This window comes from Camellia sinensis, chromosome 8, assembly GCF_055761805.1.
Source record: "Camellia sinensis isolate YWXY chromosome 8, ASM5576180v1, whole genome shotgun sequence".
Taxonomy (NCBI): Eukaryota; Viridiplantae; Streptophyta; class Magnoliopsida; order Ericales; family Theaceae; genus Camellia; species Camellia sinensis.
The window spans coordinates 194,026,653-194,037,952 of NC_138968.1; the positions used below are offsets into that span (position 1 = coordinate 194,026,653).

An 11,300-nucleotide genomic window follows, 5' to 3' on the forward strand; every position below is an offset into this window, starting at 1 on the left:
AAACAGTAAAAATACTGGATGCTGAGATTTTACGCGCGATGGTCGCTCGATGGTCGCTTGAGCGGAGCCCTGGACAAAGGTGCTCGCTCGAGCGGGGAACCCTTCGCTCGAGCGAGGAAACCAAATCTGGAATTTCCAGATTTGCCTCCCAAGCTCAAACCAAGCATTCTACCACTCCAAACTCGACCTCTTGGGCCCAAATTCTGGAAAACATAACTAAATTCAATGTATATCAAGTTTCAAAGCTCAATTTATGAATTCAAGCCCCAAAGGTGAGTCAATTAAAACCATATTCAAACCCATTTTCAAGAACACCATTCAAACATGCCTGGATGAGTTTTAAACCAAATTAAAGCTCCAAAGCTTGCTCAAATGAGCTCATTTCTTTTCAAAACCAGATGAAAACATGGTCTATAACAACAATATGAGCATGCATGTACTAATGTCCATGTAATCAACCTCAAAATGCAACAATACTAACATGCATGCAAGAGATGAGCTTCAATCCACCATTAATGAACCAAATCATGACTTAGCTCTACAAATTAACATGAACCATGCATGAATCAACTTAAAGACAAAATCAAAAGATGAAATTCATACCTAGGTTCCTCGAATGCAAGTCTAGAGGTTCAATATAGCAATCTACACTTCAATTCCAAGCAATTCAAGCCAAATCAACAAGAACAATTCTCTCTCTCTCTAACTCTCCTCTCATGGTCGGCTAAGCTCAAGAGAAATGGCTGATGGAAATGTTTTGAGTCAAGGATGCAAGGCTCTAGCATCACTAGGTAGTGTGCCACTAAGGGTGGCAATATGGTAAATAAACCAAACTCTTTAATTAGCTTATTTTAATCTAATTTAATCATGCCTAATCAGTTTTCAGATAATTATACCATAAAATCACATTAATTATGAGGATCATAAAACATCAATCGGTTTCTAATTCGGCCGCCGATAAGGCCTTCAATTAGCAGTTTAAACATATAAGCATGAACAGATAATCATACAGTCAAACAGATAGAATGCAATTCAAACAGATGCATTCATTTAATTCAGTTTAAAGTTCGGTCAGTCAGTTCAGTACTTTAATCAGTTCAATTATCAGTCAGTTATCAGTCATTATCAGTTCCGTTTAGCAGTAATCGGTGATTATCGGTAATCAATCGGTCATTAATCAGTAAACAGTATGAGGGTTGTTACATTTATCTTCCTAAAACAAGTGATAAATTAATTTTAGAAACAGATGCCTCAGAAGCATGCTGGGGATGTGTTCTTAAAGCTATACCCAATAATTTATGGCATGATAAAGTGATACCTTTATCAGAAAATGGGATTAGACCAAGAAAAAATCCAATACCCATAAAATTACAAAAAAAAGAATTAATTTGTGGATATAATTCTGGAACATTTAAACCAAATGAACATAAATATATTATTTTCGAAAAAAAATTAATTGCAATAAAATTGGCAATAAAGAGTTTTCATATTTATTTAGCCCTAGAAAATTTAATTGTGCGCACTGATAATAAAGCAGTAAGAGATTTCTTGATCAATAAAAAACCTATTGAATAAGGAAGAAGATTAGCCTGGTATAATAAAATTTCTGAATATACTTTTGAAGTAGAACATCTTAAAGGTACTAACAATTTTCTTGCAGATTTTCTTAGTAGAAATTGTTTCAGAAAATTAAATAACTAAACAAGTAATATTAATTTTTGCAGAAGACCTCTAGACCAAGAGGAAAACAATGGATAAGGGTAAACAACCCGTTCAAGGAGATTAAGTGACAATTGCTAAAAAAAAATCCCCAGAGAAGAAAAAGTTTATGTTGTGTTTACAGGAAGACAACCTGAAATTTACACATAATGGAATGATTGCAAAACACAAGTTTGGGGATATTGAGGAGCAAGCTATAAAGCATATGATAGCATGACCAAAGCAAAAAAAACTTTTTACAGTGCAACAGCTATGCATGTTTATCAAAAGAATCAAATGAGAACTAACCTAGTTCCAACTAATATTCAAACATCTAAACCAGATGAATCTGAGATAAAAGATTTTTTCAACCCTGGTATATCCAAAGAAATTTATACAGAACTCAATAGAGTTTGGAAAACTCACATTGTAGACAACAAAGTGAAATTTCGAAAACACATGGAAGTTCTGGCCAACAAATTAGCTGAGCAAATAGCTAAATTAAAAGACTTGCAAAATCTTTGTTTCAATATTCTTAAATAAATGAATTGGAATGAAAATTTTAATTTTGAAAAACTAAACAATTTTCTACAGCTATCAGACCTCATATTAGATGAGTTTTCTGATCCAGTTTTTGAACAAATAAAAAGAATTTATCTTTTTGAAAAAGCAAGAACTTTGCTTCCAAAAGAAATTTTTATGTTAATTAAAAATCGAGTTGAAGATCATCATGATAAGGTTAGACAAATCTTAGAACGATCTTATGATAAATTAAATTTAAAAAATGAAATTCCTAAAATAACCATCATGGCAAACCATGACATGTGGTTTTTTAAAGATATAGATTGGGGAATAACTAATCAAGTTATTTTTCAAATTTTAGATCCAATCCAGTGGATAGATTATCCAATGATCATCAAAGCAATGCTCTCATGGATAGCAAAAGACTTCCGATGGAACAAATATTTTACTTTCTCGATCTCCAGTACTGTTGGTTGGCGGGAACGAGAACATTTTTTCCAACCATACTAGATTTGGTATTTTAAAGAAACTAAAGATTTTGAATTTGAAGATGATTATTTAGATGAAGATCGCCGGAGAGAGAGATTGGAAAATATTCAAAAAATTCTTTGACAGAATATTGGATAGACAGTCTAATATCTGTTTCACAGGCAGCGTCTAACATCCATGGCTCAGCAAAATTGCCATTCATGGTCATAGATGGAAGAATACTGTTTGTAACCCATTTTCCTATAACATATCAAAGGTTTCCTACACAAATTAATGAGGCTCTTAGCATGTTAATTAATCTCAAAAAGAGAAATAATTTGGATCTTCCTTTGGAGCTAGCCATGACTGCGGATGATGAGAACATTTTCGGAATGAGCAATACAGCCAGGATCCGGATTCCCCTCCATCAGAGACTGATGAAGAATATCACAATCTCATCAACATGATGGAAGCATAGTGGATCCCACTATCAAATGCAACTGTCTCCTGATCGACTCCAACCTTATTCAAGACACGTGAAGCAACCTGCATTATTAGGCGAAAAGTGGTCAGCCAAATCTTTTCAGCCGACGCTACACGATAAATCAGCTCAGCCAAAGCTTATCTATAATAGTCTATCTCTTTGAAAACCGGGAAGGATAGACAGTGTATATAATTGTAAAAACTGTAGCACATAGCAAATAATTGTAGTATTTCCTTCAACCATTTTTGTCTCTTTGTATTTATTTTATGAAGACCTTTTATAAAGCCTATGAGTAGGCTTGACTAGGGTGTTGGAATTTTGCACAAATCTTAGCCGTAAAGTCTTGCCAAGTTAGGTATGCATTAAGTTATGATTTTATTTGTATCTACCATCTTGTATTTTATATATTGACTTTTACGCCAACATAATAAAACATTTAAATTCTCTATCTTTGTGCTTCCAACTTCTCTAACTTCTCCATCATAATTCCATACTCCATAACTCCGCAGTGGTGATAACCGCTAGGCTCAAGCCGGTTGGTTTCCTTCCCTATTAACTAGGAAAAGAGTTTAGAATCACCATGTCACCAACATTGCTGAATGGGCCTAAATTTCCAACAATACAACTGTATGATTTGGCATACCAACAAGGCTTAGTTGGATGGTTCACAAGCTCAAGATCAGTTAACTTAGATTCACTATGTTCCGTGCAAATGATTTATCCAAAATATTATCCTTATTATGAGTCTACAAATGCTCTACAAAACAAAATAGACCCATAAAGTTTCAAAATTGTTCCCTTTTTTTTTTTGGTTTGAACGAAAATTGTTCCTTTCATGCAGAGAAAATCTCTGAAACTCAGTTCCAAGCTCACTGTTCAATCATTTCAGGAATTTAAGAAGGAAAAAAAAAAAACATTACTGAATTCACATTATGGATTGATAGTATCAACCATTCAGCTTGTGCAATACAACAAATTTAGAAACTGTTCGATAACAACACAACATATTAAAAAAAAAAATTACCCTGAATTCATCATTGCAACTCTACACATCTTTTCCCAGAAGAAGAAACAAATAGCAGAAGATCAAGTCTGGAAAACCATTAAAAGAAGTCGAATTCAAGATAACTATCGGAGCTTTTCTGATCAGGGTTAGCTACAACAGCAGCAGCTTTTTCGCTAGTTGAGGCTGTTGGGACTGGAATTTGTTCAATCTCAACAGGCTTGGGGATCTCAGGCGGGCTTGCACAACGAATCAAAGCCCAATTTATACCTTCGAAGAAAGGGTGTTGTTTTATTTCCGTTGCCCCTCGTTTGTACGCCAGCCTATGCTGTGGTTCTTTTACTAGCAACCCCCTTATTAGATCCCTCGCTGCAAAACTGACTACTGGTGACTCTGGGAATCGCAGTGGCTGACCAACAACATTGAACAGGGTGGCCCGATTCCCTGATCCCTTGAACGGAGTTTTACCGAACAACAATTCATATAAAAAGATACCAAAAGTCCACCAATCGACTGCACTGCCATGCCCTTCACCTTTAATGATTTCAGGTGCCAAGTACTCATGGGTCCCAACAAACGACATAGAGCGTGCTCCTGTTGGCTCAGCCATGAGCTCAGGCAATGGGGTGACTTGGTTTCCAATTTCATTCTTGGGTTTTCGGTCTTTCTTGGATTTACTTGAAAAGATGTTGCGAGGACCAAAACATGTTGTTGGGACCACACATGATGGCTGGATACAAGAGGGCTCAATGCAAGCAGGTTGGACACAATACACAGGGTTCTTCCGCAAGGGTTCAGTCTCAATGGCTGAGGACTTGACAAGTGTCGGGCTGACGGTGCAGCGGAGAGAGAGATCAAAGTCCGAAAGCATTATGTGTCCATCTTCCCTCACAAGGACATTTTCCGGCTTGAGGTCACGATAGACAATCCCGAGCATGTGGAGGTATTCAAGAGCAAGGAGGACCTCTGCTACATAAAACCTGCATATTGGCGTTTTAAGTTTGATGACAAAAACAAGAAAAGTAAACAACGGTAACCTTGAGATAACAGCAGACTTGTTTTCAGAAAGACAAAATTACTAGCTAATACAAGAAGCCAAATAATGTACTCCATTTCAGACACCTCTCTCTCCACGATTCTTCCTATTTTCTCTCATATTTCTCTAATGTCAAGATACCCAACACTTACAGCATTTCACAATCTAAATCGGAGATGAGAGTAAAAGTTGGAGACTACAATCCAGTTCAGAGCACCAACAGAAATCAAAAAGCATTATTGGAAGAGCAAGAAACCTAAAAAGTGTTGTAAGAATTACTTCTAGAAATTGACAAATAAACATCATCTATAGAACAAAGATTTATCAACTAAATCATCTTACTGGGGTAAGAGAGTATAGCTTTTCACAATAAAACTTTAGTTCCAAGATAAGGGAAGCTTCAAGAAAGTATAACGAAAGATATGGGGTTTGAAGAATATGTGAAGTGACAGCATGAATTAATTAACAAAAGTTATTTATTCAATATTAAAAGTGGACAACATGCACTGCATACAATTATCACACATGTATTCATACATAAACCCTAGATTAGAGAAGGGGGGAGAGATAGACAAGAGTTAAAAAGGTGTGATGTTGGAGCTACGGCTTAAACAATAAGTTGTATGAATAAGAAAATATTTGGTCTTGTAACTACCCTAGAATTTAGAAGCCAGGCTTTTCCTTCTATAGTGGGCCAGTTGGGTATACAAAATTTTGGATCAGCCTGATATGGGATCATGTACAACTAGAAGTCTGTGAGTGTAACCAATTTCAGCCCATTTCATAAGAAGTTTAGCAAAGCTAACCCTAGTTTCATGGCCTGAACAACATTAATCATGATGGTAGCCATGCCTACCCTTCAAGGAAACCATCACCAGTCCATAAAACTTAAGCTTAACACTACCTACCTTGGTTGTCCATGAACAAGTGTATCACACTTATGAAATCAAGTACATAAAAAAGGTTCGGCTATGTGCATGCATAGAAAAATTTATTCCCATCTTCCAGATCCCCTGTCTCTTAAAATTCTCTCTCCGAAGTTCCCTCTTCAGAAAAAGAAAAAGGAAAGATAGTTATGGGAAGAGCAGAAGCCCAAAAGAGTCCCAACTTTTTTGTCTCAACTAAGGAACTGTGACCAAATTAAAATATGTAATGCATTCATATACATAGATATTTATGTATTATGTTTTACATTATTTAACTTTATTTTTTATAAACATAAAATATGTATACTAATCTCAGAAAATAACTACTTAGAAGATTTGAACTCCTAACCTTGATAGGTTATAAATAACCATTTTTTTGGTTTTAAAATGCAATGTTTTTTTTTTTAATTAACTGTAGCCATTGAGGCCAGTTCGAGAATTCAAGGCGTCAAGGCCAAGTCAGGCTCTAGCCATTCATTTGTCTATGTCTACCCCTAATAACAACATAGCAATGAATGAGAAGATGATTTACCGATAACTTTATAAGATGAAATGGTGACAGATTATAAGACCACCCATAGCTTTATAAAATGAAATGATAGAAGATTAAAAGACGACGTTCATAAACGAGTGCAGATATCAAAATAGAATAGTGGCAAGATGAGAAATGATGTATTCAACAAATGATGCATTTGAAATATCGTTGGTAGTATTAGTAACAAAGGAGGCAGCTTGATAAAGAGGAAAAGAAAAGAAAGTTAAAAAAACAACAAAGCCCAACACTCACTGATGAAATTTAACAATTAAAAAGGGAAAAGATTCAATTACCTACAAGGTAAGATCTAGAAACATGGGTTGGGTTCCATGAAAAAAGAAAAAGAAATTGTTGGCACATGACTTGGTAGCATGCCCCTAGAGCATCATGGAAACATAGGTTCATTATGGACAATCTCAAATAGATGGTTCAAGGGCTACTTTAAGTTGAAGGTGAAGTAGCATGAGTACATACACTCGTGTGCCAAGTTGCCAACATAGTAGCAAGCCACAAAGACATCACGTCTCACCGGTTAGCCTCATGAGATGACACTTGGACCAATGAGCGCCACAGGTAAATCTTTTCTCCATGGCAAAGCCATGTCGGCTGAGGCTAATGTACATAGTGCCTTAATCTTGAGCTATAACATTCAAAAGCAATCAACAAGGAACCCCAAAACACTTGACCTCACTCCTTCGATCGAGTGAAATCTTTATTCAAGGGCACCCATTTGCACTTGCACCAATGTGCTCAAACTACACTCGAAATGGTTGTGCAGTTCCCAACCAGATCACACTCCTATGGTCTACAATTGGCTCTCCAATAGTACCTTCATGCCCTCATGCTAGCTAAGGTTAAAAGCAATGCCTGTGAACCCCCTTAGGTTGGCGTTGCAATCATGAGACACCCACCCCATGGATCTTGCATGGGATCTTTGGGGTTCACATGGAATGGTGGTTGAAGTTGAGGATTTTTCAAGATGCTCATTCCACTCTCCTCCAAAGAACTTGCACCTTCACTGATCTTAAAGAGAAACAGACCTACAAGAAGATATTCTCTAGATGCAGGCAAAATGTGCACCTCCCTGTACCTAAGAAGCATAGCGATTACCACTACAACCTGTGATGCCTCTGAGGATTTCAGCACCACTACTAGTTGTGGTATTTAACGGCCAAGCAGAGGATGCCGCATGTTAATTCGTCCTCGCACAAGCATATGACCCAGGGGAACTGGCCTCTATGACCCAACCCTCCCATAGATAATAAGACTCAGCCTTTGTCTCTTGACTGACTAGTCATCTCTATTCCTATGGCCAGCTCAAAATCTAGCTGCAAACCAAATGCAGGCTACGCACACACTCTTGCACTATATATTTGGAAACCTATTCCTTTGAAGCTTTTCTAATGCAGAACAACCTCTATCCCATGCCAACCATGTACAGTGCCAATTTTAAAAGAGGAAATTTCTATTAATTCTGTACCTGGTACTTGTATGAATATACACTTGACAATGTCGACTTTTACATGATTAACTAGTGGAGGTTAAAAAATAAAAATAAATAAATAAAAACTTGGTTATGCTTTATTAGAATGAACAATCTCAACTGAGATGTCAGGGGTCAACATTGTTATGGTTTGGTTTTTTCTTCCCTATTAAGGTATCTTTCTTAAATTGTTTATTTGTTCCTCATTGCTGGTGTTAGACTTGCGAGTATGGGTTGTTAGACTTTCTTACATAGTTGATTGTCCAATTTAATGTAGTTCTCTTGATATTAATAAAATCTTGATCCCGGGGGATGAACTGACAGGAAATTGTATTAGCACCGAAACTATAGAAACAACAAGTAGATAGCAACAAATCTCTAGATGACAGAACAAATATAAAAACTGTGTGAGAAACATACCAAATCATGCACCAAAACTATCACAAGGAGTAAGAGGCACTCAATTAGACATTAACTATATTAAGATTATGAATAGGAACAAGTCTCATACTTGACAGCTTGCTCAGAAAAATGCTTTCTTGGTTGCCTCTGCCGAAGTGTGTGCAAGTCACCTCCTGGGCAAAACTCCATCACCAAACACGAGAATTTGTCTGTCTCAAAATGAGAGTACAAGGTTGGCAGAAAGGGATGGTCCAAAGACTGTAGTATTTCTCGTTCTGTCTGAGCACGAAGCAGCTTCTTACGGCTCGCTAGTGCTGCTTTGTCCATAACCTTCATAGCAAAGTAACACTTAGTGCCACTCAATTCCGAAAGATAGACACTTCCAATATCCCCACAGCCCAGCCTCCTCAGCAATCTGAAATGGCTCAAACCCAAAACCCCATCTTTAGCTCGGACAGCTTGAATGGCTTCCCACCTTGAGTCATTTGCCTTGTGAGGTTTATTAATACTGCTACTGAAGCTGCTACAAGTACTTTCATCACTTACATCAGTGCTTGTGCTACCTCTGCACATGCTGCTCTTCCCACTCTCAACAAAATCAGCTCGATCGCTAATTTTAGCACTTCCACTAGTCTTTGCAAGGCTATTAGCCCCATCACTAACTTTAGCAGAAGCCCAGCTATCCTTTATATTCCCATGATCTGATGACTTCTTTTCCTGATATGCTGCACTTTCAAGTGAACCCCTAGTGTCACTGACTGTAGGACTCACATTTGTTGGTACTTGTTTCAAAACACCGAAAGGTAAGCTTGAATCTAATTTGTCGGCTAAAGCATCGGCCGACCCTTTTTGTTGAGAATTGGGGGATTTGTCCTCTGATGCTTCCTTGGCGACCTGCTTAGGGGCAGCTTGATGCAGACTTCTAGGTAAGTTTTTGGGGGTAACAAGATCTGATTTACTCGTCTTTGAAACCTGCAAAGGGGAAGGCCTGCGAGAATTTCCTTCTAATGTTTGATTACCATTCGTTTTTCTCTGCTTTTCCGGGGAAGTTCTAACACTAGGTTTTGAGGCCATTGAGAAAAGCATAAACACTTTAAGTTAGTCAGACTGAACAAACCCATCAGTTGGCCTCCGGATTCAATACATGGCCCTCCCAGTTATATGGCTCAATGTTCTTCATACCCAACTTCATCAACAGACAGATATAAGGCATCTACAGTAATAAATACAAGAAAATTAAAAATACACATAAAATGCTGTATGCCAAGGCTCAGATATCATCCTTGAATCAATGAAGCCTATGATGAATCCAATAATAAGATTTCTGTTTTTTTTTTTTCCTTGAAAAAGGTATCACTACCAAATCCAAAATTTCAGCAGATCAAATCAGCAAAAAGGATGAACCAATTAGATCTAAAATTGATTCTGCTCAAAGGAACCTAAAGTACTGAAAGCTCTGCTCAAATGAGTAGAAATTCAACATCGAATTAAGAACAATAATGAATCGTAAAGCAAACTAAAAACAATTCTTTCCACCCGAAAAAATTGTAAATGAAAATGACATGCATACCAAATCAAATGTTATTTCCAGAAAACAATCAAGATTTACACCACTAACTAAAACATCATGGAAGAACAAAAATCACAATCATCTACCTCAAAATGTAACACTTTCTCCCACAAAAAAATAACTTTCCGGATACAGTCAAGCTTTATAGAACCATGAATTGCAAGAAAGAATCAAACAAATTCACAAGCAAAATGTAGTTTCTCAATAACTTTTCTTGATCATCAAACACTACCTGTCAAAAGATAAGAACAAACCCATGAAGATAAACAAGAGAAAAGCAAAAAAAAGGTCTATGAAAAGCACAGATCTTAAAGTACAGACCCGCCTCTTCCGATGAAAACCCTACAAAAGGATCTAAAACCCCACAAAGACCCATATGCTAAAAAACAAAGCAGAGGCCATAAAGCATCAAACCCACAAATCAAATCGCAGGACCAGTTCAAAAGTGTAAAGAAAGAAACCTAAAAAGAGCACCTGAAATTACAAAGATCAGGACTTTAGGGTTTTGCTTTTTGCAAATGCAAGAAAAAAAGGGCACCACTGTAGGGAAAGATAGAGTGGCCTCCTCTCAAAATGTGTGGAGAGAAACAGAGAAAGAAAAAATTAGAGAGAGAAGATAAAAGAAAGAAAAGCTTTGAGAGTTTTAGGCAGAGTTGGGTAATCTGTGGGCTACCATGTATCATGTATTGAGAGATAGAGAGTAGAGAGAGAAAGCATGGTGGTCAAAGCTAAAGTAAAGCTTTTCACGTTCAATTATTTCAATGTATTTTGTCCCAAAACTCAAGGGTCTGAATCAACAAATGGGCCTTCAAGGCTCCAACCTGTCTGTCATGCTTGGTCATTTTTGAGTTTCCCATTAGTTTTGGGTTGGTTTTTTGATTTTTTAATTTTTTTGACTATTTTAGCCTGGTTTAAAAAGCTTGGTTTGGGAAGAATTTTTTAAATTTTTAGTTTTTTTGACTTTTTTTTTTGTGAGAGAAGAGTGTAATGATTATGGGTTGGATGTGATGTTTTGTTTGTTATGGTTAAAATAGCCTATTTTATTTTTTGTGGTTAAAATAGCCAAAAAAACCCAACCAACTTCTTCCCAAACGGTGCCTTAGAGCTTCAACTCTTTGGTATTTGACCTATTGTGTCCTTGATACCTCTTCTAATCGGTGGTCCCCAAAACAC

At 36.8% G+C, this 11,300-nt stretch overlaps 1 protein-coding gene across 6 annotated transcripts; it reads right to left on the reverse strand.

The window, feature by feature from the left end:
• Positions 1–4,088: 4,088 nt before the first annotated feature.
• On the reverse strand, positions 4,089–10,982 carry LOC114303155 (serine/threonine-protein kinase D6PKL2). Of its 6 annotated transcripts, none has more exons than XM_028248312.2 (4): positions 10,602–10,897; positions 10,214–10,359; positions 8,667–9,770; positions 4,089–5,155 (listed from the first exon to the last, which is right to left on the reverse strand). In XM_028248312.2, exons 3-4 carry the CDS (start codon positions 9,641–9,643, stop codon positions 4,276–4,278), a joined length of 1,857 nt encoding a protein of 618 aa, XP_028104113.2. In that variant the 5' UTR covers positions 9,644–9,770; positions 10,214–10,359; positions 10,602–10,897; the 3' UTR covers positions 4,089–4,275. The 6 variants fall into 6 exon arrangements, with proteins under 6 accessions (XP_028104113.2, XP_082741002.1, XP_028104109.2 ...); XM_082884876.1 differs by having other exon boundaries at positions 10,449–10,851; XM_028248308.2 differs by lacking the exon at positions 10,214–10,359 and having other exon boundaries at positions 10,602–10,982.
• Between the last annotated feature and the right edge of the window lie 318 nt (positions 10,983–11,300).